The sequence below is a fragment of the Artemia franciscana genome, chromosome 5 (genome assembly GCF_032884065.1).
Source record: "Artemia franciscana chromosome 5, ASM3288406v1, whole genome shotgun sequence".
NCBI lineage: Eukaryota > Metazoa > Arthropoda > Branchiopoda > Anostraca > Artemiidae > Artemia > Artemia franciscana.
The window spans coordinates 29,260,309-29,286,579 of NC_088867.1; the positions used below are offsets into that span (position 1 = coordinate 29,260,309).

A 26,271-nucleotide genomic window follows, 5' to 3' on the forward strand; every position below is an offset into this window, starting at 1 on the left:
TGATAGCATTAAGGTGATGCTCTGCCAAGCAGAGCATCAATCCACTGTGCTACAACAGGATAGTAATAAGGTATCTGGATAATAATTTTGGAATAAACATCGGAATTACGCTTGATATATATATATATATATATATATATATATATATATATATATATATATATATATATATATATATATATATATATATATATATATATATATATATATATATATATATATATATATATACATAGGGCTGTATCCAGGATGATAGTATTAAGGTAACAAATCGAATAAAGTCAATTTTTGGATAATGAAAAGGGAATCAACTTTCAACGGTTTCTAAAAGCGTGTCATGTCTAGCCAACACATATACACCTACTGTTATGCCAACACAGTTCAAATTTTGTCCACAATCTCTTAGGGTTTATATTTACGCATTTTTATCCCGGTTTTATATACCACTCAAATTTCACACGTTCCAAAATTAACTAAGTAAACTATTTAACTGATATTCTACTCCAAAGCGGAGCATCTTAGCTACGCTTTCGAGTTAAAGTGAGATAAACCTCCGCAATCACAGATTGAGCAACAGTAATACCAGTTGATGTTGGCTTTCCCCTAATGAGTAATTGTAATGCACAGTATAATTACATACTTTGCTTCTGCTGTGTTATGTTAAGACAGTGATTGGCTTGTTGGACAATTTCATGGATTACCATTATGATCGTGAGAAGCTTAGAAGGCAATTTCACGCTCATTCAGGCAGAGCCTGGAACCTCAAGAAATGCCAAAACTCCATAATTTCTGGAAATGAGATCACAATTAGCTGGTATGTACTATTTAGCATACCCTGCCCCTTATTTTAAGGATTTTGTTGTAAATTTCACTGGCCAGTTACAATATTTGGCTAATAACTAAAACGGGGAGAATTAGTAGGTTGGTTTCAAAAAGACAGTCAATAACCTGCGATTTTAATATTTTGAATATTTTAGCTTCAGGTTTTAAGATTGAATTTGAGAAAACACCATTGAACGCTTTGAAAGCAAAGAACGAAAGTTTTACTTTTAAAGAATTACACTTTATAAGAAAGGAAATATATATTTTATTGCGTAAAGGTGCTATTGTTGAAGTTTCGGGTTCAGAACAAACATAATACTTTGTATTTTTCCCGTTTTTACGGTCCGATGAAAAATAGTTCTTCCCGATTTATTCTGAATTTGAAAGAATTAAACAAAAGCGTTAAATACTGCCATTTCAAAATGGAAACTCTACAGTTAAATGGTTACTCTATGGCTCTTTTAATGACAAAAATCATTACATGGCCTCTGTTGAACTTTTTTATATTATTTATGTCTTGTTGATCTTGATGATCAAATGTGGCTTTGGCTGAAGAAGATTGTGGCTGGTTTTATATGTGTGTGCCAAAGTGACTGTAAGGAGCCCTAAGGGCTCTTACGAAACTCATGATACCCATTTTCTCCCTACTTTGACAAAGGCTATTCGTCCGTTATTTATTTGGATGATTCAGCCTTTCTGGGAAGTAAAGGTTATTTTCAGAATGTCAAAACAACCTTCATGAAACATAGAACTCACTATCAGAATTGAGAGTTTGTCATACAACAGGAAAAGTCGGTTCTTATTTCAAGCCAACAAATATAATTTCTGGATTTTTGTTAGATTCGCGATCAATGCGTATTATCCTGCGTAAAAAAATCAAAAAGTTTGGGATGTCGTTTCAAAGCTTAATAGTCAGGAATCGACTATGGTGTTCTGTTTTAACCTTCCCAACAGCGGATAGTTTCGAATTCATGCTTGATACGGCTCTCGGAGCCCTGAAATTAGTTTTAGTAACGCAAGATCTAGCTCTCCGAGCCCGCAAATAGGTTTTAAAATCACCAGAACTGGCTCTTCATGTTCCATAAGAAATCTATAACCGCATAAATGACAGAAAGTGGAAGGGCTCTCTGGAAAAGCACAAAGGTAAGAGATTAAAAGAAAGCGCGCCAAATGATGCTCTATATAAAAATGATTCTAAAGGACGTTCTGTTACCAAGGAAGGTCCCAAGATTTATAAAAAACTGGCTAAATTTACAAACAAAGCTATCTCTGACCCTCTGGAAATAGGGAAGCTGAAGGATTTATTTGAGTACCAGCACCACACTAGGCCTTTGATTACCTATAAATTGTTATTCCAAAGGTTAAACGTAAAACTTGGGACACTCTCTTACCACGGGATAAACAGTGGGATTCCAAGGCACTTCTAGTGCAGTGGACTATTGCTCACTCAAACTTATGCTTTAAATGCAATTCTTTAGTTTGAAAAATCATGACATGAAAGAAAAGGCTCTCAAAAACCTAACAGATGCAGTTCCCATGCTTGGCCTCACTGATTATGATCTCAGTCTAAAAAGACGTTATACGAAGACATTAAAAGTGAGTCCAGATCCCATGGTAGCATCGGCCTTATCTTCTCCTGAAGTCAAAGTGACTGAGTTTTTTTTTGTTTTTTTTTGGCAAGGATATTGGCAAAACACTATCCAAAGTCAAATCTGTTATGGATCTGGAAAAACCATTTGGAAGACCAAAAACATGCAAGGGTACGGGTATTGTTATCGCCACTAGCAGAAAGAGGCACCCCGTCCAATCTATTGCAGAACTTTGGGCCTGTTACCGGAAAGTGAAGTTTTTGACTGCTGAAGCACAAAAACACGCGCAGGGCAGTTCTGCGGCCAAGCTAACTTTAACATCTGATGTAAGTTCGGAACTGCAATGGCGGATCAATCAATTGAGCCTAGATCAGTTGGCATAAATTTGTGTAGTGATGCATAAAAAACTAGGCTGGGCATTTATGGATAAACCATCCATGAAAACGGCTACAGGTAAATGATTCTTAGAAGAAAGGGAATTTGACATCAATGTTTATCCGGGATTAAACAGCTTTGCTCAGGATAGCAAAAGCATGCATGCTCGGCTGTGTTCAGACAATACAACCACAGTAGCTTACATAAATAAAAAGAGAGGATTAAAATCTGAGTTTTGTAATTATTTCACAAATTAGGTTTGGCAGCTAGTGCTGTCAGGGTAAAGGGTAGTTATCTGCAAAACAAATTCCTGGAGTGGCTAATGTCACATATGAAGTATCTCGAAAATTTGATAATAGAAAAGAAGGAGATTGAATATTTAAAATCATGAATTAATTGGTATCCCAGCGATAGACATTGATTTGTTTGCAACTAGTTGAAATTTTCAGATTCAGCCATTTGTTTCTTGGAAACCAGATCCAGAATGTTTTTCTGTACATGCAAATGCAACGAGTTGGAAGCCTCATTTTTCTATGCATTCCTCCATTTAGTTTGCTTCTGAACAGCATTTAGAAGGTAGAAACGGATCAGGCAACTGGTATTTTGCTTTTAGTAGGAATTCCCATAATTCTACCAGACGATATTTTTAATTTTGTCTTTGCCACAGAAATCGATCTTGCACCATCAATTGTAAAAGACGTTACGCCTAGCGGCTTACGTCGTCTCCGACAATGTTTTTATCGCCAAAGATATTCTCCTTGCATAATTGATATATTATTATGGATGAATGGTGGGATTCGAATAGGCACCAGCAAAGGGTTTATATTAAAAAAAATCAACTCTAAGAAACGTGACCCAACCCTTGGAGGCATCTCTACTGGAGACCTTGACCTTTCTTACGGAGCCTCTTCCCGCAGGTGTTGGATATAGTGCATTAATGCTGCATCCACTAGTTTATCGGCAATTTTACCAAGACTTCAGTTTGGCAATAATTAAATCACAAGAAGCTCATGAGAGGTGTCTTCAATAGACAGCCTAGTCTTCTCCAGCTTTCTAGTATTTAAGATGTAAAACACGAATTCGATCTTTTTAGTTTACCAGCCTCGTATATCGAAAATCTGCAACCAAAGACACTAGAACAAAAATTTGTAATTTTATTGATTTTATAAGCTTTTGAAAGAGTTTAGGTTTAGGCCAGTTCGTCACATACCAATATGATACATAATGACGATGAAAGTTTTTTTTTCAAATCAATTTATTGTTAAAAACAACAACAAATCAGTGGTTAAATTTCTGCCTTCCTCTTGTCCGGTGACGCATCTAGCTACTTAAATTAGAATGACATAATATCAAAATAGAGACGACGCGATTTTTCTTACATACTGTAAGCCTCAAATTGCTGGGTCCAATTCATCTATTTCTAGATGAATCTAAGAAGTGATAATTCATGCAGTTATAGATTTCAGTGTTTGTGGTGCTCATAGCATCAGGTCTACCTCAATGTCTTTAAAGCAAGGGTTCTACAACAAACCAATAGAAAGTGAACGAGAGTTATCTGTCTTCGTCATTTCTTTCTTGTATTTGCTGTGTTCGAAACATCTTGCTATAAATGAATTTTCGTATAATAGCCTCTTTTTACAAATAGGACATTATTGATGGTTAGTGATGGTTTAGCTCATGGTGAATTTTAAAATCTCAGTTTAACTCAAAAGCATAGCTAAGGTACTCCACTTTGGGGTAGAATCGATGAATTAAACGAAAAACTTACCAAATTTGAAGTTTGATTGAATTCTACACAGAAACAAGAGCACCAGCGTAGCTGAGAGTTCATCTGCTCTCCCAATTTCCCTTGCCATTGAACTCTCAGCGCTTCACCATGAGCTTAACCATCGTATATTACAAGGACTTTAAAATACTGGTATTACTCTTGGTCAATCCAAGTGATCGTGGACGTCTATCTCGTCGGACGTTGATCTCTCAGTTACACTGGTCAAACTTCATGGTTTTACTAATCAAACTTCAAACTTGGCAAATTTTCATTTAATTTATCAATTCGTAGCGAATTCCTCAGATACTGGAGACCAAGTTTTGGTCTAATTGCAAAAGAATGGACTTCGTTAAGGGCTGCAAAGATTGGAAAATTCAATTCAGTCCAAAGGTTTGCACGCAGTTTGTGTTTAAAGATTTGTACTGACAATAAGTGAGTCCTTCACCATTGGCGCTTGATCTTGAGTGGTCTGATCATTAGCACTGAAAGGGGATTGTCTTCTGTAAACTTTGAATAAGACTGTGCTGTCTGTTCCGCGTCTATTCCTTTTTTCACTATTCACAAAATCGCGTATCTTCTTACCAACGACAAATGTGACCTGAAAAAAAAATTGAAGGGTGTCAGAATTAAGACAATCATCTAAAGTTCAAGCCATAGGACTCTAAAAGCAATTGAGCTAGATTAATAAAACCATGAGAATCTGGAACCAAAACAATGGCCAGAAAATTTCGAAACCATCAACCCGATAAAAGCTATATTTACAATTAAAATATAGGCACAGAAAGATCTTTCTGTCCCCACTCCCAACTTTCTGACTTCTCAGGCTTGAAAGATTCTATAAAAATGAGCACTGCTACGAACTAAGGTTTGGATTTGGCTCAAAACACGGTTAAAGTCCTGGAAGTAGCCGAGACTGAGAGATAGATGAAGTAACTTAAGGCCTCCCAGCTTGAACTTTTTGTCTTTATTATTGAAGGTTGTATATATTTCTTCATAGAACCACGCAAATCTAGGTTCTATCTATTTTTGAAAACTTAATTCACCTAGCTCATTAGCAGAACACCCTTAAACACGACTTCTACCACGGGCTCATCAAGAATTATTTTAATATTAATACTGAGCCTATGATTTAGTATCTGGCTCGTCTCCTGTGGTCCTTTTAAATGGGGAGAAGGGAGAATTAGAGTATATTTTCCGAGAGAGATCAGGAGTAGCCAAATCTAAAAAAAAATGCATTTCTTCTACTTTCTTTAATCTTTCCTGTCTCGAGATGAGATCTATTAGACTCAAATTAGAGAGAGTACTACTCCAACGTGTTGACAAGCTAAACACTGGTATAACTTAGTTTTGGTTCAGGTGATAAAGTTTCATTACATGATTTGTTTGCTGATTTCCATTAAAAACAGTTAAAAGCTGCCATTCTGAGAAAATTATGGTTCTTTACAGTTGGGCTTCATTTTGAAATTGTATCTGGAAAAAGATATATGGGTGTTAAAGGGTTTGGGTTTTCTTGAAAAAGTGTTAACTTTTCAGTTCTTTTATAGAAGTTGGTTTGTGCAGATCAAAATTCAAGGATCAAACTGGGAAAAATTAGATCTTGCAATCAATATCAATGAGGTTTGATTAAGCTGAAATTCTGCGAAGGCGTTGATGACAATTGAGAATGTATTTTAGTGAGGTTGTCAACCCTCTAGCTCTCCTTCCCTGTATCCCAACCTATGTCAAAGCTTAGAAACAGTTTTCTAATCTTTAAAAGCTCTAGAAAAAGAAAAGGACAGAATTACCAAATGCAAAAAATACCTCAAACCAAATATGACTAAAGATTTACTAGAATCCTTAAACATTTTATTCCCTGATTTAAGAAAAAATCGACATTTTTTAGATAAAATAAAGATTTTGGGTTGTCATGGTACAAATTTAGTCATTGAATAGTTATAAAATCTGGATTTCATTTTTATTCTGAAAAATATTCGCTTTTACTCAGTAACAATAGAATCTTTTTTAGCTTCTAGTTGTCTAAATTTAGAGATAAAGGCGTATTTTGACCTTTCATCCATTTGCATGTAACCTTTTGGACTAATATTTTTTTTCGTTTTACTGTTCATAAGTAAAACTATAATAAGAAGTGTAAGAAGAGTTGCGGCAACCTTTGTCCAGCTTCGCCGGTTAAAGTGTTGCGAGAGCAACACTTTGGTTTTGTTTCTTCGCTATCAATCAGTAATCACATGATCAAAGGCTATTCCTCAGCATTGAAAAAACAACAACAAAATAGTATCGAAAGAAGGGACTAAATTGACTTTAAAGCCAGTTGAACTATATCCTTTTGAATCGTAGACATCGCGACGGATGAAAACTTGGAAAAATATCTTATATAATCTAGTTGGTATTATAAAGCTATCCGTAACTTTTCAGGATCATAATCCTATAGATGACACTCTATAATTATTACGAAACTGCCTTGTTGTTTTACGTTATCGTTTGTACCTGTTGCTTAGACGCTTAATTCTAGGTTACAGTGAGAATGGGTAGGCTACACCAAATAGCAAAAGTTACAAACATCTCTTCACTAAAGATGATTGTAACCTAACAGACGAATATTACTTACAAGTCACCTACATGTCTTATCACTGGAACCAACTCGGTCTTACCATCAAATACACTGGAAACAAATAATAGGTACACCAAATAGCGAAATTTGCAAACCCCTCACTGCCGAAGATGATTATGAGCTAACAGCTGACCTTTCCTTACAAGTCCCCTACATGTCTCACAATTGGTATTGGCTTATTTTTGGTTTCAGTGTGTACCCTACTACTGAAGTTGTCAACCCCTTGAAACTTTCAAACTAGTAAATCTCATGAAGGAATTTTTGTACCAAATACTGGATGACATATGCTTTGATCATCTCATCAAGAGCTATCGATTGCCGTCGAAAAAAAAATTCTATCTGTCTTAGTTCAAAAGTTGATTTTTTTTTTGCCGTAGGCCAACTTTCTAACGTCACCACTTAGAAAGGAGCAAAGGATAAGCTCCAATTTCTTTAGCAATGATAGAACTTCTAAAAGTTTAAGAGGTATCTGATGACGTTTCTCTACGTCAATGCCAAGTCCGAAAAACCAAATGATAACCCAGCCAAAATCACGGCAGCACTTTCGGACCCGTGGGAAAATGCCGCTTTTTTGCTTCTGTAATTTTTTTTATTTATCACTCAAAGAAGATATATTGGCTGTGGGGCCGGGTAACTGCCGCATATATTTAACACTTATAGATTTTAGTCCATCTTCAATTTGAATTTGGTGCCTGCCTGCTTGCCTGCTAGAACGGAGCTTTCCACTCGAAAGCAGAAACATGCTTTGATGAAATGAAAATTGGCTGCACAACTTCAGATACTCCTCTCTGACATAGGCTATATAACTCCACTTCACTTCGCACACCATAGGCTCTGGCTCGCGGACAAGCAAAAATCATTCTTTTTTGGCCCCAGGCAAGAGTTCTGCGGAGCTTCCCAAAATGTAATGTCATATTCATCAATCCGGCCTGAGGTCCACACTTTCCGTAAAAACCGCAAAGGTTAGACCTTTACCAGTTTCCAGGAATAAGCTGAGATCGGACACATAGGAAAGAAAGAAAAACGGGACAAAACCAAAGTGTTGCTCTCGCAACACAATTAGCTTAGGAATGAATCGATTTCCATGTGAGCTCAAATTTTGCAGGTTTATTTACTTACGCTATACAGAATCAACAAACCAAATAGACAAAACAAACTGTATTCTGGAGTAATATCTGATTTCTGCCCCCTCCACCTGTAAAAACGTGTTCTTTAAGAACATATTTCGAAATATATTATCATAATCTATCTCCAAGATAGCTTTATACAGCCTTTACTTCAGTGCAAGTAAAATAATAAACATATTAAACTGTATGCCAAGTTACTTAGGTATGGAAAATAAAATGCTGATTGTAAAATCTATTGAAACCAAAAGTTTTATTGAGATTTTTTTTTTAAATCTATTCAGTAAAGACTGTCGATTCTTCTTATGGTTCAGATTATAAGCAATAAAATTGAATAGAAACTGTAAGTATGTAAGTAATGTCTGATTACAGAAAATACTCTATTCGCCTATAATCTAGAAATTTTCACAGCTGAAACTTTAACTGCTTATGGTGGGGAGATGGGGGACTTCTACCTCCTCTATAAATAGGGAATACTCAAGTAAATTATCTTGATGTAAATTAAATAAGTGCAATTTTTGTTTTGCAGAATAATATTTTCTAGTGGACTTATGAGGTTTTTGTTATTTTACTAGAGAGAGAGAGAGAGAGAGAGAGAGAGAGAGAGAGAGAGAGAGAGAGAGAGAGAGAAATATAGAGAGAAAGAGAGAGAGAGAAAGAGAGAGAGAAATAGAGAAAGAAAAAGAGAGAGAAGGTTTATTTAATCAATTATTTAATCGTTTATTTAATCGTAGCTCAAATGGCTAACTTTATGTTGAAATACAAAATATGTCATAATGCATTATTATATATTGACGTAAAAAAAAGGTACGAAAGAGTTCTGGTAGCGGTTGGTCCTAGTACGCACAGGCACAAGTTTTGCTTCTGACTCATACGGCTGACTGTCAGGTCTTCTGGGGGTAAAATTTAACGGTGAGCAGGGTTAGACAGCAGCATTTTGCCGAACCTCAGGATAAGGTCAACCAAACGGAGCTCCAAACTTTGGGGTTCGAGGGTTGCTAGGACCTCGTGCAAGGAAATGTCTCTATTATTCAGGATGATCCTGGTTGCCCATTTTTGGACTGATTCCAGTTCTTGCATTAAATAGTTGGTTCTTAATACTGACAGGCCCCAGATAGGATAGGTGTATTCAAGCATAGGGCGTACGTAGCATAGGTATGCCCGTAGACAAGCCCCCTGCACGGCCATTTATTCCCAAAACACAGATAATCAAAATTTTGACATAGCCATTTTGTTCAGCGTAGTTGAAAGATTTGGAAATTATGTCTTTGATAACCCCTATATCTGCCCAAGACTAGAACATAACTTGCAATTTACAGAAGAAAATGGTTGTAGATGGTCAGTTTAGTATACATATACAAAAATATATTTCTTGAAGTTTTATTTATTAAAGTTTAAAAAGTTAAAACATTTTAAACGTATTTTGTTTATAAAATGTTGTTATTAGATATATGAAGGGGAAATTCCTCCCCCGTGCTCCAAACGTATCCAGTCAAAATATTGAGAAAATCATTTTGCCTTCTCAAGACCAGAACACAATTTGCGCTTTACTAAAAACAAAATACATTTGAAATGTTTTCACCTTTTTTACTTTTATAAACAGAAAATGATCAAAACCTTAAGGAAAAATATCAGTATATTTCAATTAAATTGACTATCCACAGTCATTTGTTTTTTTAAGGGAGGTAGATGCCATCCGATGACTTTTGAATCTTAAAAAGGGAACAAGAACTTTCAATTTTCAAAAATGACCCTGCTCCAAAGTTTACATGACCGTCTCTTCAATGAAAACCATATGTACCCCTGGGGTCCAACTTACAACCCTTGCCCCAGACTATCAGGGAAGGTGTGTAAATCCTGGAGAAATTTTAATATGATCTTTGCACTATTTTGAACAAAATGGCTGTCTTTAAGTTTGGATCAGGTGCATTCGGAGAAAAGAGGGCGTGGGAGGGAAGTAGTTGCCCTCTGATCAATTTCGCCTCTTAAAAAGAGAACTAGAATTTTAACTTCCAATCAAATAATCCCATTCCAAAGTTTAATGGGCCACTACTTCCATATACACCATATCCGGTGTTCTTTCTTTTGGAATGTGGCTGAATATTGAAGATTGGTCTGATATTTAAGGTTTAAAATCGTGATGAGAAAATGGCGACGTTCCACAAAAAGCTAATTAATAAATATCAAATTTGTTTTCCGGAGAAAGACTTGACGGGTGCTCTAGTGATAAATCCCATATTAATCAAACTATAGAAACACTATTTAGAACCAAATTGAAGCTTCGCAAAAACTGTAAACCGGATGAAGCCAATAACCAAGAAAACTAATTAATAGAGAAATTCATAAACTGGTAGAATCGTACTACAAAAATAAGGTCGAAAATTTGTTCACTAATAAACCACAAAATTGGTATTCCGAGGTTAAGAAGCTGTGTAACAGGAGGCTTGAGCAGCTTAATTTAAATCTACCCGTGTCCCCTGATGTTACTGCCAATAATCTAAGTTAATTCCTCGCTACCATATTCAAGAGCCTTCTACCATTGTCTGACCAATTACCAAACGGAACCCTTTCCGCTTCTTTTCCCACTGTTTCCCCGCCTGAGATAGAAAGAAGAATTGAAAAACAAAGAAAAGCAAATGTTTGTCCTTTGTTAATCCCGTTTCCTCTTATTATTGCCTTCAGTCGTTTCCTTTTTAACCCCTTGTTTGTTCTATTTAACGATATTATTGAGTCCGGGCAAATTCTTACAATTTAGAAATGAGGTTTTATCACCCTTTGAAAAAAAAGGAAAGCCTGGTTTTGAAGGCGTTCGTCCTATTAACCCTTTTTCCTATTTTCTCGAAACCTTATGAAGGATTCCTTGTGGATTGGCTAAAGGAAAAAATCCTGCCTTTTATTGACCTGACGCAATTTGAGAGCCTAAAATCTAAGTCTTCTTCCAATAACCCTCATTTCTCTTAATGACCACAATAGGAAAATCCTCAAAAAGCCTAATTCCTGATTAAATTTAATTTTTATTGACCCTCAGGAAGCATTTTGCCTTGTTAACCACAATATTTTAGTTGCGAAACTTGTCAGCGAGTTCAATATTTATCGCTTACTGGTAAAATTGGTTGCCTCCTTCTTAATAAACATATCGCAGTTCAAATGCCAGAATCATTATTCAAATCCTTTCCCTCTCCAAAATGGCATAGTCAATGTACTCTCCAATGTTTCCTCCTTATTCCAGTCATTAGCAGCCTCGCGAAGGCATTTCCTGGCTGATGGAAATTTGTTGACGACCTAACGGTTGTTGAAACTTTCTTCAGAAATTTCACAAGTGACCCTATGAGTAACCTCATTGAAATTGGAGATGAGGCCTTGACATAACAGTAAACCCCTCTAAGTCCATGATAATGACAATTTGTGTTCTCAAATTCTTACCCTGTTTTCTTAATCCCATCCCTCCTGAAATGTCTGTGTCCTCATTTAAACTACTTAGCCTCACAATTTCTCCAAATATAAAATTGGATATCCACCTTAAAGGCGCCATTCACACAGCTAATGTGTCTATCTTCTTCCTTAAGTTCCTAAATAAATTTAGCGTCCCCTTTCCTATTCCTTCAGGAATTACACATCTTTTGCCCACACGCATCTTGAATATGCTTGTCCTGTTTGGCACCCTGGTATCTCTCACGAAGAATCGAAAAAAAATTGAATCAATCCAAAAAAGAGCCTTGCGAGTAATTTTCAAGGAACGCAAGATGCCATACTCTCTGCTCCGAAAAAAACTAGTTTGGAAAGCCTTGAGTGCAGGAGGGTTTCGTTGTGCCTCCGTTTTGCAAAACATATACAAACAAACCGTCGGATGGCAAGTATTTTTCCCAAACGCCATTCTCCATCCAGATTATGGCCTCCTCGAGCTGTTTCTGAGTCCATTCCTATTTTGCCCCTAAAAAAAATATTTTATATTTTGTTCTCTTTTTTGTATTTATTCACTTATTGTTGTCTTCAGTTTATAATAAAATTAAATTTAAAAAAAAATATTTTTTTTAAATGAAAGTAAGGAGCAACATTAAAACTTAAAACGAACAGAAATTACTCCGTATATGAAAGGGGCTTTTCTCCTTAACGCTCCACTCTTTATGCTAAAGTTTGACTCTTTCTCTTAACTCTATTTTTAAAACAGTAAGAAACTTTAACGTAAAGAGCGTGGCGTTGAGGAGGAAAAACCCCTTTCATATACGGAGTAAATTCTGTTCGTTTTAAGTTTTAATGTTGCTCCTTACTTTCATTTAAAAAAACTTGTTTTTTTTATTTAATTTCTGGACGTTTTTGAATTAATGCATGTTTTGATCTTGGCTCTCCGCATATAAATAATTAAAACGAAATTCACATATTAATTAATTGCAATTAATCGGAAGATTTTGAGAAAAAGGAGCGAGGGAGGAGACCTAGTTGCCCTCCAATTTTTTGATTACTTAAAAAAGCAACTAGAACTTCTAATTTTTGAAAACATTTTCATTGGTAAAAAAAAATGCGTAACTTACGAATTAATTTACACGAACTTCTATATTCGTACGTTTTTATTGCGTGTATGAGGGGGTTCAATCCTCGTCAATACCTCGCTCTTTACCCTAAAGCTTAAATTTTGTCCCAATTCCTTAACAATGACCTCTGAATCACAAGGTCCTAGAATAAATAGTTGAAATTACTAAAAATACTTTAGCGTAAAGAGTGAGGTATAACGAGAAGGTAAACCCCTCATATGCGTAATAATTTTTGTTCGTTTTAAGTTTTAATGCTGCTCCTTACTTTCAGTAGAAGAACCTTTTCATATTTATTACCTTTATATCATGTTTAACCAAGGATGAGATGATTCTGGCCATTCGTCTTAGTGGGGGCGCGTTGGATGCTGTAGAATTAGTTTTCCACATATTAATACCCCTTTTCCCTACGTAAATTTCTTAAACTATCCGTAAATGCGAAGCTGTGATTCAACTTTTCAAAGTTTTCTTGGCTCAATAATTAAAAATCAATATTTTCGTGGCAAAGCAATGAATCATACTAATAATAGAATACTAATTGCTCATTTTATGACTAAAAAGTTCAGGGTATCAGTTATAGTAGTATATGCTCCCGTTGAACCAACTGATGGCATATAGGCTTTTGATATGTTGTAGGTATAACAACCTAGTTATAACCAATACGGTCTTTGGTCACAAAATGGCCCATAAATTGATATGATATTCACGTGATGGTAAGACAGCAAACCTTATTGATTATGTTATCAAACAGTTCGTGGTAACGAACTGTAGTAAGGAGCGACCCGGCTCAATAGTAAACGAAACTCTAAAAAACGAAACTTCGATGCTAAAAGATTATCAAAAGAATTGAATTTTTATGCTGATTTTAAATATATAAGTTTCATCAAATTTAGTCTTTGTCATCAAAAGTTACGAGCCTGAGAGAATTTGCCTTATTATGGAAAATAGGGGGAAACACCTCTTAAAAGTCATACGATCTTAACGAAAATCACACCATCGCATTCACCGTATCAGAGAACCCTGTAGATAAATTTTAAGGTCCAATCTACAAAAATGTGGAATTTCGTATTTTTTGCCAGAAGACAGATCACGGATGCGTGTTTATTTGTTTGTTTGTTTTTGTTTTTTTTTCCAGGGGTCATCGTATCGATCAAGTGGTCCTAGAGTGTTGCAAGAAGGCTCATTCTAACGGAAATGAAAAGTTCTAGTGCCCTTTTAAGTGACCAAAAAAATTGGAGGGCACCTAGGCCCCCTCCGACGCTCATTTTTTTCCCGAAGTTAACGGATCAAAATTTTGAGATAGCCATTTGGTTCCACATAGTCGAAAACCATAGTAACTATGTCTTTGGGGATGAGTTACTCCCCCACAGTCCCGGGGGGAGGGGCTGCAAGTTACAAACTTTGACCGATGTTTACATACAGTAATGGTTATTGGGAAATGTACCGACGTTTTCAGGGGGATTTTTTGGTTTGGGTGTGAGGTTGAAGGGAGGGGGCTATGTGGGAGGATCTTCCCTTGGAGGAATATTTCATGGGGGAAGAGAAATTCAATGAAAAGGGTGCAGGATTTCCTAGCATTACTATTTTAAAAAAAAATGAAAATATAAACATGAAAAAGTTTTTTCAATTGAAAGTAAGGAATAGCATTAAAACTTAAAACGAACAGAGAATATTACGCATATGAGGGGTTCTAAAAATACTTTAGCATAAAGAGCGAGGTATTTAGGAGGAGATAAATATTTCGCTCTTTATGCTAAAGTATTTTCAGTAATTTCATCTATTTATTCTACGGCCTATCTGATTCAGGTGTCATTCTTAAAGAATTGGGACAAAACTTAAGATTTAGTGTGAAGAGCAAGGTATTAACGAGGGGACAAACCCCCTCATTTATATAATCAAAAATATAAGAATATAAAAGTTTGTTACGTAAGTTAATTCTTAAGTTACGGATATTTTTTACTAATAAAAACGTTCGTTAAAAATTAAAAGTTCTAGTTGCCTTTTTAAGTAACCGAAAAATTGGAGGGCAACTAGGCCTCCTTCCCCACCCCTTATTTCTCGAAATCGTCTGATCAAAACTAAGAGAAAGCCATTTAGCCAAAAAAAGAATTATTATGCAAATTTCATTTTAATAATTTATGTACGGAGGGCCAAAATCAAACATGTATTAATTCAAAAACGTTCAAAAATTAAATAAAAAAACTAGTTTTTTTAACTGAAAGTAAGGAGCGACATTAAAACTTAAAACGAACAGAAATTACTCCGTATATGAAATGGGTTGTCCCCTCCGCAGTCCATCGCTCTTTACGCTAAAGTTTGACTCTTTGCCACAATTCTACTTTTCAAAACAATTAAAAACTTTAGCTTAAAGAGCGGGGGATTGCGGAGGGGAGAACCCATTTCATATATGGAGTGACTTCTGTTCGTTTTAAGTTTTAATGTAGCTCCTTACTTTCAGTTTAAAAAACTATTTTTTTTTATTTAATTGTAAACAGAAGACTAGCAGGATCAATGCAAGATACTAGGGTGTTTAGGAGTGCTGCTATTGATGTTAAAAGTAAAGATCACCATCTAGTTGTGTGTAAGGTTAATTTAAAGCTGAAATTTTGGAAGGGTAACTCCCTCCCGGACCGTTATGATGTTGGTAGACTTCCAGGATGAAAAATTGAGAAAAAACTTCCAGGAACAGTTGAATACTAGACTTGAGAGTTTAAAATTTGACAATGTGGAAGATGAAATAATTTCAGAAAAACAATTTGTGAAATTGCGGATGGTGTCCTAGGAAAGAGTGCTAAAACTGCAACTACGAATATTAGTGAAAAAGCTTTAGGTTTAATAGAAAGCAGAAGGGGTCTGTATAAGAATTATCTGAGTGATAGGTCGTATGAAAACAAAAGGAATGTAAAGAAAGTGGAGAAAGCATTAAAATGTGAATTAAGGAGATATGAAGTGGAGGCCATGAATAGAATTGCTGAGGATCTGAAAGATCCTCAGCGAACTGTGGTAACGAACTGTAGTAAGGTACAGTAAGGTGTGTAGTCAGTGGTAACGAACTGTAGTAAGGAGCGACCCGGCTCAATAGAAACCAAAACTCTAAAAGATGGAATTTTGATACCAATAGCTACATCAAAAGAATCGCATTTTAATGCTGATTTTAAATATATAAGTTTCATCAAGTTTAGTCTTACACACCAAAAGTTACGAGCCTGAGAAAATTTTTGTTATTTTAGAAAATAGGGGGAAACACCCCCTAAAAGTAATAGAATCTTAACGAAAATTACACCATCAGATTCAGCGTATCAGAGAACCCTTCTGTAGAAGTTTCAAGCTCCTATCTACAAAAATTCGGAATTTTGTATTTTTTGCCGGAAGGCAGATCACGGATGCGTGATTATTATTTATTTTTTTTTTATTTTTTTTTTTCCAGGGGTGATCGTATCGACCCAGTTGTCCTAGAATGTTGCGAGAGGGCTCATTCTAACGGAAATGAAAAGTTCCAGTGCCCTTTTTAAGTGACCAAAAAAATTGGAGGGCACCTAGGCCCCCTCCCACGCTAATTATTTTCCCAAAGTCAACGGATCAAAATTCTGAGATAGCCATTTTATTCAGCGCAGTCAAAAAACCTTATAACTATGTCTTTGGAAACGACTTACTCCTCCACAGTCCCCGTGGGAGAGGCTACAAGTTACAAACTTTGACCAGTGCTTACATATAGTAATGGTTATTGGGAAGTGTAGAGGTATTTTCAGGAGGATTTTTTGGTTGGGGGAGGGGTTGAGAAGAGGGGGATATACTGGGGGAACTTTCCATCGAGGAATTTGTCATGGGGGAAGAAAATTTCCATGAAGGGAGCGCAGGATTTACTGGCATTATTTAAAAAAAAAAACAATGAAAAAATAAATATGAAAAAGTTTATTTCAGCTGGAAGTAAGGAGCAGCATTAAAACTTAAATCGAACAGAAATTATTACCCATATGAGGGGCTCACCTCCTCCTAATACCTCGCTCTTTACGCTAAAGCATTTTTAGTAATGTCAACTATTTATTCTACGGCTTTTGTGATTCAGGGTCATTCTTAATGAATTGGGCAAAATTTAAGATTTAGTTTAAAGAGAGAGGTACTGACGAGGGGGCGAAGCCTCTCATATGTGTAATAAAAACATGAGAATAAAGATTCTTTACGTAAGCTAGTTTATAAGTTACGTATATCTTTTACTAATAAAAAGATTCGTAAAAAATTAAAAGTTCTAGTTGCCTTTTTAATTAACCAAAAAATTGCAGGGCAACTAGGCTTCCTCCCCCGCTCTTTTTTTCTCAAAATCATTCGATCAAAATTATGAGAAAGCCATTTAGCCAAAAAAAAAAAAAAAAATGCAAATTTCGTTTTAATTATTTCTCTGCAGCGAGCCAAAATCAAAACATGCATTGATTCAAAAACATTCAGAAATTAAATAAAAAAAAAACAAGTTTTTTCAGCTGAAAGTAAGGAGCGACATTAAAACTTAAAACGAACAGAAATTACTTCGTATATGAAAGGGGCTGCTTCCTCATCAACGTGCTCAAATGCTCTTTACGCTAAAATTTTTTACGGTTTTAAAAGAAGAGTTGAGAGAAAGAGTCAAACTTTAGCGTAAAGAGCGGGGCGTTGATGAGGAAGCATTCCCTTTCATGTACGAAGTAATTTCTGTTCGTTTTAAGTTTTAATGTCGCTCCTTACTTTCAGTTGAAAAAACTTGTTTTGTTTTTTTTATTTAATAAATTGAAAGGGAGTACCCAATCCGGACTAGTCCCAGTTAAAGATAGAAATGGGGCCACAATTAGTGATAAGGAAAAAGTTAAAGAAAGGTGGGTGAAACATTTTGAGAATGTGCTAAACCGAGATACAGTTGCAGGAAAAGATATAGATGAAAATGTAAAAGTTTGTGATACCTTGGATGTGAAGGAAGATTTGTTTAGTGAGGAATAATTAGCGACAGTAATAGAAGGATTAAAAAATAATAAGGCCCCAGATGTTGATAGTATGATTAATGAGTTTCTTAAATATGGTGGCTCTAAGGTTAGGAATAAGCTACTGAAGATTATGAACATGATTTTTGAAAAAGGGGAAGTACCCAATGATTTTAGGAAAACCGTAATTAAACCACTGTATAAGAAAGGTGACAAGAGTGAGTGTCGTAATTATCGAGGTATATCTCTGTATGTAGCAAATTTCTGAGTAATATGATACTTTTTAGACTGAGACATTCTGTAGACAAAGTTTTAAGGGAAGAACAATACGGCTTTAGAAAAGGTAGAGGATGTGTCGACCATATTTTCACTCTTGGGTTAATAATTGAGAAGTCCCTTCGTTGTCAAACACCTTTAGTCCTCAGTTTTATCGATTATGGGCAAGCTTTCGATTCTGTTGATAGAAGAGCGTTAACAAAGGTCTTATCGTTATATGGTATACCAGAAAAATACATTAAAGTGATTTGTGCAATGTACGAGAATAATACTGCTGCGGTTAAGGTAGAAAATGAGGTTTGCAACTGGTTTTGTATTAAATCAGGAGTTAAGCAGGGTTGTGTTCTATCCCCCTTTATATAGATCATTTTGATGGACTTCATCTTAAGGAGAACAGAAAAGGCAATTGGAGACCATGGAATCAAATGGGAAGGAAGAACGCTCCTGGACTTATATTATGCTGATGATTTAAGCATATTGGATGAAAGTGTTAGCAAAATGAATGAATTTTTGGAGGCTTTGCGAGTTCCGGGTGCTAAAATAGGCTTGAAAATTAATGTTAAGAAGACTAAGTCACTAAGACTAGGAATAAGTGAAGATGAACAGATGACATTAAGTAACAAAAAGATTGATCAGGTTGGGAGCTTCAGTTACAATGGTAGTATTATTAGTAAAGATGGTGGGAACAGTGAAGACGATAAAAGTAGAATAGATAAGGCTCAGGGTGTTTTTTCACAGTTAAAAAAAGTTTGGAAGAATAGAAAGATAAGTCTACAAACCAAGATTAGAATATTGGAAGCTACAGTGATGACAGTGGTCAAATATGATTCTGCAGCATGGACACTCCGAAATTTTCCAGGGGGAGGAGACGCCAAAATAGCAGTGGTCTGAGTGATAGGGAATATTTTCCCGGGATTTTTTTTTGTAGGAATAAGTTTCCTTTTAGATACTTATAGCAAAAAAAAAAACTCTCTAATATCAGACATTATCAGACATTAAAGCTGTCAAATTGACCCTCTTCATTTTTATTGTTTTATTCCACTAAATAAATTAAACAGACTCTAAAAAAACTTTCGTCGTAAGAGAAACTTATTAAATATATTTGGTAAAAAAAAATGGAAGTAATAAGTGACTTGGACCAATATTCACCAAAAATAAAAAGGGAATATCGTGCCAATTGCTTTACCGGCAGTATTGGTTTTTTATACTGATTCTAGATATGTAAAATTATTTCAGTTTATTGTTATACACCCAAAACCAAAAATCTGAGAAAATTTGCCTGATTTTTGAAAAAGAGGAAACACTCCCAAAAAAGCAAGTGATCTTATTGAAAATCCTATTATTTGGTTTCAAGCTCCTATTTTCAAAATGTGGAACTTCACATGTGTTTTAGAAGAAACATCGTCGATGTATGTTTATTTGTTTTGCTTTTTTCCCAGGGGTTATCGTATCAAGCCGAAGGTACAGTATAATTGGAAGGGAGCTCATTTAAATGTAAATTTAAAGCTCTTTTTTAAATGACCATACAGATTGGGCCTGGGAAAAGTATTGTTTTCTGCCATTTTAGGGCTACAAACTACGACTTTGCCCTGAAGAGGACAAATTTACAATCAATTTAAAATTCTGAAAAGCTAATTGATTTAAAAGTATCAACAAATATAATTTAGGCTTCCCAGTTGCAAAAGCAGTAATGCCATACAGTGGCAGTACCGGATTCAACGAATTTGATTCGCTTTACTTGGAATGAAATTAGGCTCTGTTTGATGATCCATAATTGCGTATCAGCTATAATGAGAGGGGATGAGTAATTGTTTAGGTAGGGGTAAGGTAGACTCCTAAAATGTTTCTCTATACAGCCTTTCTATTCCTAAAGATGTTTCTCTATACAGCTAAAATGTTACATTCCCATATCTACCAGCACAGAGGTGGAAAAGGCAAGGCAGGCCCTTATCAGCCCCACCAGAAACTTTCTTTGGGGTGCCAAATAATGCTAAGGATATAGTTTCAGCAATTTTAGTTGGCAATATTTTTCTTTTCTATTTATATGAGGTGCTTTGATGTATTTAAACAAAGTATGTAATGTATTTATTCACCAAAAAAATCTTAATGTAGAGATTGTGATGGCTTCAGGGATGTAGAAGATCAAAAGTCTCAAAGAACTTCAATCCATACAAACAATAATACCACTTTTCATCCAATCAAAATTCTTTAGAAGTAATGTTAACAAGGACTTTTTACCGAAATAACTTTTTATCGCAAATTTTATATGTATATTAAATTTTATCCAAAATTGAAATTGCAAGCTTAAACGTAGGACGGAAATAATCAATATACAATTATTGATTTAAATATTTTAAAAGCAATCAGCCAGGTATTTTAGGGACCAGTACCTCAATTTATATCTTGAAATTAAATAAGAAAAAGAGCTTTTCCACTGAAAGCAAGGAACAGATTTGAAATCTGTTCGAACAAATTATTCTTTACATGAAGGGGACTGTCTCCTCCTTAGTTCCTTACTTTTTACTGTGAAGTTTGACTTTTCTCCAATTATTTTAAGAAAAATTGCAATTGAAGAAAAGAAAAGAAAACCAAAAGCTCTATAAAACTTTTGTTTAATGAGCAAGGTGTTGAAAAGAGAGTAATCCCCTTTACATATTTACATATTTATTTATATTTGCTTTAAGTATTAAACTTTGTCCTTACTTTAGTTGAAAAACCTTTTCTATTTGTTTAATTTCATTTCATGAAACTGTGAAGTTTTATGAATCCAATACTTTTGGTAGCGGAGAAAAAAGATGAATATTTCATTAATCTCTAAATGGATTTTGATGGATAATCAAACAGTTGGTGGTAACAAAATGTAAGTAAGGAGTGACCCCGCTCAATAGTAACCAAAACTCTGAAAAGCGGAATTTTTACACCATTAGGTATATCAGAAGAATTGGCTTATTATGCTGATTCTAAATATATATGTTTTATTAAGTATACTGTTACAAATCAAAAGCTACGAGCCTGAAAGGTTTATCAAATTTTAGAAAAAAGAGGAAAAGACACCATTGAAATAATAGAATTTTAATGAAAATCACACCATCAGATTCAGTGTAACAAAGAATCCAACTGTAGAGGTTTCAAGCTCATATATGCAAAAGTGAGGAATTTTGTAATTTTTGCAAGAAGAAAGATCATGGATGCGTGTTTATTTGTTTGTTGTTTTTTTGCCAGGGGTATTTGTATCAACCCAGTGGGCCTAAAACTTCTAGATGGCTCATTCTAACAGAAATGAAAAGTTTTAGCGCCCTTTTGAAGTTACAGAAACAGTTTGAGTGCAATTAGGCCCCCTCCCACGTCACTTTTTTCCCAAAAATCGGCCGATAAATTTTTTTAGATTTCTTTATCTTAACATAGTTGAAAGGCCAACGACTATTTCTTGGAGATAAAATGACCTCCTACAGCCCCTGGGGAAAGGTTTGTAAGTTATAAAATTTGCCCATTGTTTGTGTGGGCTGAAAAAACTTTGTTTCAATTTAAGGAAGCTTTGAGACAAACATTTTTCAAAAGACAATGGCGAAGGTATGTCATATGAAGTAAAAGTATATAAAAATGAAAAATGTAAGTAATTACAAGAAAATACATAAAAAACAGCCTTTTTACAAAACTAAGATATAAACTCCCAGCATTAAGTTCCATTGAGCAATGCTGAGGCGTTGGACATGTATTTTTTAACAATATCGAAAGTTTTGAACTTGGTTATCAAACACCAAAATATTTAATGCCTTTAGGCTTACTGTTTATAAAAAGTTACGCATTATCAAAGTAGTTTGTTCAAAGTAAAACATTAGACTATTATTAAGAAGATCAAATAAAAAACTTAATTCAATATTTTTAATTTAATTTTGAATACTAAAAACCAGTATATTTGACTCCTTTATGATTCATAACTATAAGAAATTAAATCTTTTCAAATTGACAACTAGATAAATACAATCACTCCTGAAAAAAAGATAGTAAAACACAAAAAACGTGTCCGTTCAAGAGGAAAATACAGAAATTCCCAGCATTCCCTTCAGGAGAAATATTTCTGATTATAGTGGTTTCATATATCAGCTCATGGTTACTCTTGCATTGCAAGAAAAAGTTGACGGCATATTTTTATCAAAATTGTTCCTTATTTATATAATTAACGGAATGTCAGTAATTACACGAACTTTGTTTAAATGCACTAATTACAAATAAACAAATAAATACTTAGGATCACCATAAAAAGCTGATTCTTTGATTGAAAATAATCAATAATTAGGCTCTATTATTACCATTGCATTCATTACTTAGCATTCGTTACCACTGTGTGTGTGTGTTACTCCAACTAAATCATAGAGACAAGGTGTTTGTGGAAAACTGGAAAGGGGCATCTCAGTCACAAATTAGAAATTATATTTTTCTTATAGAGTCAATATCTATTGGCAGGCACTCAACAATCTGGCAACACACATTTTTTCTAGGGTTTTCCCTATTCTAATCTCTTTCCTTTGGGATTCTTATAATTACTTTATAGTCCCCAATTTTCAGGGGAGCCAAGGAAACTCTGCCCTCTTCCGGGGACCATGCAACTGGATAGTAGGCAGGCCTACCGATATACTTTCCATATTACTTTAACACTGGTAGTAGTGCATATCCATTCTTACTTATGTCAATGGTGGGTTTTAGCGGCCAGAGGTTGGAACTAGGAAGCCTTGAGTTACTTTTTTTTTACTCTAGTAGCTTAACCTCGTGTCAGTAGCTTGCACAAGCTACTCCGAAAACAGGGTATGTGAGAAAGTTTATTAAAGTCAAATGTGTTAGTAGTCGGCCAATGTTTCCGTTCCCTACTAAATCCACACTGTCCATGTGTACTTTTCCTCATGCTTCATTAGGATCAAAAGGCCAGTTCATTAGTAGAAAAATTATAAAGTTCGTTGAAGAAACCAACTGAACAATGGTATATATTTGCGGCCCAAATATACTGAAAATAGCTGCTTTTAAAACTTGGTCCAGAGTAGATCCCATTGGATCCGAAGTCTTATTGATTAGTGGAGAAAATAGAAGGGTTCGATTCAGTATGAGTCTTAGTAAGAGGAAGAAGACATTTGCATAATTTAGAATGAGTTATGAAAATATCGTAAACTTTCAGCTTTAGCGATGTTCTCGTCGATTTCTAACGTGGTTCATTTTGTCGACATTTTCATTTTGTCGACATTTTCATTTCAGTTTCATTTTGTCGACTATTCACATATATCATTTTATGATTTCTGAATTTTCAATTTTGTAGTATTTCCTCGTTGGGAAAAATACAAGGTATACAAAAAGCGTAAAAAATACAGGGGTGTGTACTTTTTTATTTCTTTTTTTTCACAGCTTCAGGCACTTTGAGAGGAAGGACAAAAGGGACAGAAAAACTAATCTTCAAAAGAAAAATGGACCAATAAACACTGATCTTGAGTTGATATGAAATAAAACATTGTTCATCTGTTGTATCTGTACTATTATTTCACTCTATCTTTTGTGTAGTCCTTGATTTTAGCTTTTTTCCTGTTTTGTTTTGGACGGATGGGCACTTTTTCGTATTCAAAGCGGTTTTCGCATGTGCATCGAGCTAGAATTCTATGATAGAATCCCAGAAATCAAGGTCTAGACAACTATCGTTCACACGTAAAATTTGGTGCTTGACTAGATAAGTTGCAGCTAAGGATTCAGTTCTAGACTCTAGAACTCAAAGTCTAGCATTTTCGATTACAGCCAATCAGAATGTGCTAAGTTCTACTATTTTATCTTCTATGTTTACATTTTTAAACTGAGATTTGATTTTTTCCTCTTCTCTGTTTCTTATTTTAGGCAAATATAAAACATCAGACATGACAGTGATGCACACTGTGTAAATTTTCTGACTTGTCTCATCCATTATCCTGTACCAGTAAAAGAAGGATTTCAATTTTGAAAGTTTTGCCCATAAAAGCTTTCTTGATTGGCTAACAATGACAACTGTAAACGATTTGAAACTAAATTTGTAGTTTTAGCTAAGCACGGAATTCTTCTTAGGAACGGTAGTAGCCTAGACATTGATTTCTGGCCAGATACGTGTCTAGAAATGAGATTCAAGCTAGACACGCATGTGAACGCTGCTTAACGGACATTACTTGTATCCTTTTCGACAATTTCGTAAATTTTGCAGGAATGCCGCCACACAAGCGATATGATTTTTTCAGAGGTTCAAAATCATTAAATTTGGCTAAACCAATTGAACTTCATTACACGAGACCATGCTAAAGCAAAAAAAACTGACTACGTTTGAAAATTTAGCATAAGAAATAAAATTAATTTCCTTGAGCTTGAAACCATGCTAGTAACTTTTGTTTAGCAATGTCTATTTAAAAAAAAAGGAAAATGAACAATTACGTTTTATATCATCCATTTGCACTTTCAATTCATGCACTCTTTGAGTTCGATGGACCTTAGGCCATGAGAGGACTGCGTGGTATTCTACCATTAGAGTTCATCTTTCATATCATTTACCCTTTTTTCTATTTGAATGTCATAAAAGTCATTTTACAATGGCAAAAGAACGGAAGTCAAGTGTTAAGGCAAATCTCTGATTCAGTTTATTGCTTTCTAGACACATAAGTTCCATTTCAGAGTAACTGAACTCGAATAAAAGCAAGTGATAAATTATCTTTTCCTCTTAGAAAACATCCATTAAGACGATTGGAAAATGATGATATATACTTTCTCTTAAATAGAAATAGTGATTATTGAGCGGCCCATACACGCGTGGGCGAAAAGAATGTTTTCTTTTTGATGCTAAAAAATATGGTTATTGCCCTTTTATTGATTCAAATTATACAAATTTGTCGTCCAAAGCCAAACACAATTCTCTGTAAGAAAAATAAGCTTTGCTAATCAAAGATTATATCGATAATAAATATCTTTTTGTTCAAAAGAAGTTATAGAGAGACATTAAAACGTAAAACTAGCAGATATCTTCCTTATAAAACACAAGCCCAAAAACAATTTGAATACAGCCATTACTGTTAATATCAAGATTCGCATACAGACTCGCAACAAACCCAAAACTTCACACCCTACGTAAAGTTTTACCTCGCCCTAAGAAAACCTAACCTCTGGCAGGAAACTTCCAATTTTTAGGCAGATCTAAAGGAGATTAAATGAAAAAAACAAGTTTTTTAACTGAAAGTAAGGAGCGACATTAAAACTTAAAACGAACAGAAATTACTCCGTATTTTAAAGGGGATTTTCCCTCCTCAACGCTCCACTCTTTACGCTTAAGTTTAACTCTTTCTCTCAACTTCACTTTTTAAAACTGTAAAAAACTTTAGCGTAAAGAGCGGGGTGTTCAGAAGAGAAAAGTCCCTTTAATATACGGAGTAATTTCTGTCCGTTTTAAGTTTTAATGTCGCTCCTTACTTTCAGTTAAAAAACTTGTTTTTTTCATTTAATTTCTGAGCGTTTTTGAATTAATATATTTTTTTTATTTGGGCTATCCGCACATGAATAATTAAAACGAAATTCGAATATTATTTTTTCTCTTAGTTTTGATCGGAAGATTTTGAGAAAAAGGGTGGGGGAGGAAGCCTAGTTGCCCTCCAATCTGTTGGTTACTTAAAAAGGCAACTAGAACTTTTAATTTTATACGTACGTTTTTATTTGTAGAAAATATACGTAGCTTGAGAATTAACTTACACGACGAACTTCTATATTTGTATATTTTTATTACGTATATGAGGGGGTTTGCCTCCTCGTTAATACCTCGCTTTCTACACTAAAGCTTAAATTGTTTCCCAGTTCTCTAAGAATGACCCCTGAATCACAAACGCCGTAGAATAAATAGTTGAAATTACTAAAAATACTTTAGAGTAAAGAGCAAGGTATTCAGGAGGACATGAGCCCCACATATGCGTAATAATTTCTGTTCGTTTTAATTTTTAATGCTGCTCCTTACTTAGTGCAAGAAAATCCTGCGCTCCCATCGTGGACATTATCAAATCCCATGACAGATTCCTCCATGGAAAGATCCTCCCACGTAACAACCTCTCCTCAACCCCCCCTCTCTCTCCCAACCAAAAAAATCCCCCTGAAAACGTCTGTACACTTCCCAATAACCATTACTATACCTAAACACTGGTCAAATTTTGTAACTTGCAGCCCCTCCCCCTTGGATAGTGAGGGAGTAAGTCGTCCCTAAAGAC

General features: G+C 34.9%; 1 protein-coding gene across 3 annotated transcripts in view; it reads right to left on the minus strand.

Moving 5' to 3' along the window:
- Positions 1-215: 215 nt before the first annotated feature.
- The window catches only part of LOC136027231 (PDF receptor-like), a 214,135-nt gene continuing 188,079 nt past the window's right edge, over positions 216-26,271 (minus strand). For all 3 annotated transcript variants that reach the window (XM_065704286.1, XM_065704287.1, XM_065704288.1), the window contains exon 12: positions 216-5,152. In XM_065704286.1, the coding sequence (XP_065560358.1) occupies positions 4,964-5,152 (189 nt within the window). In that variant the 3' untranslated portion in view covers positions 216-4,963. The remainder of the gene's footprint in view (positions 5,153-26,271) is intronic.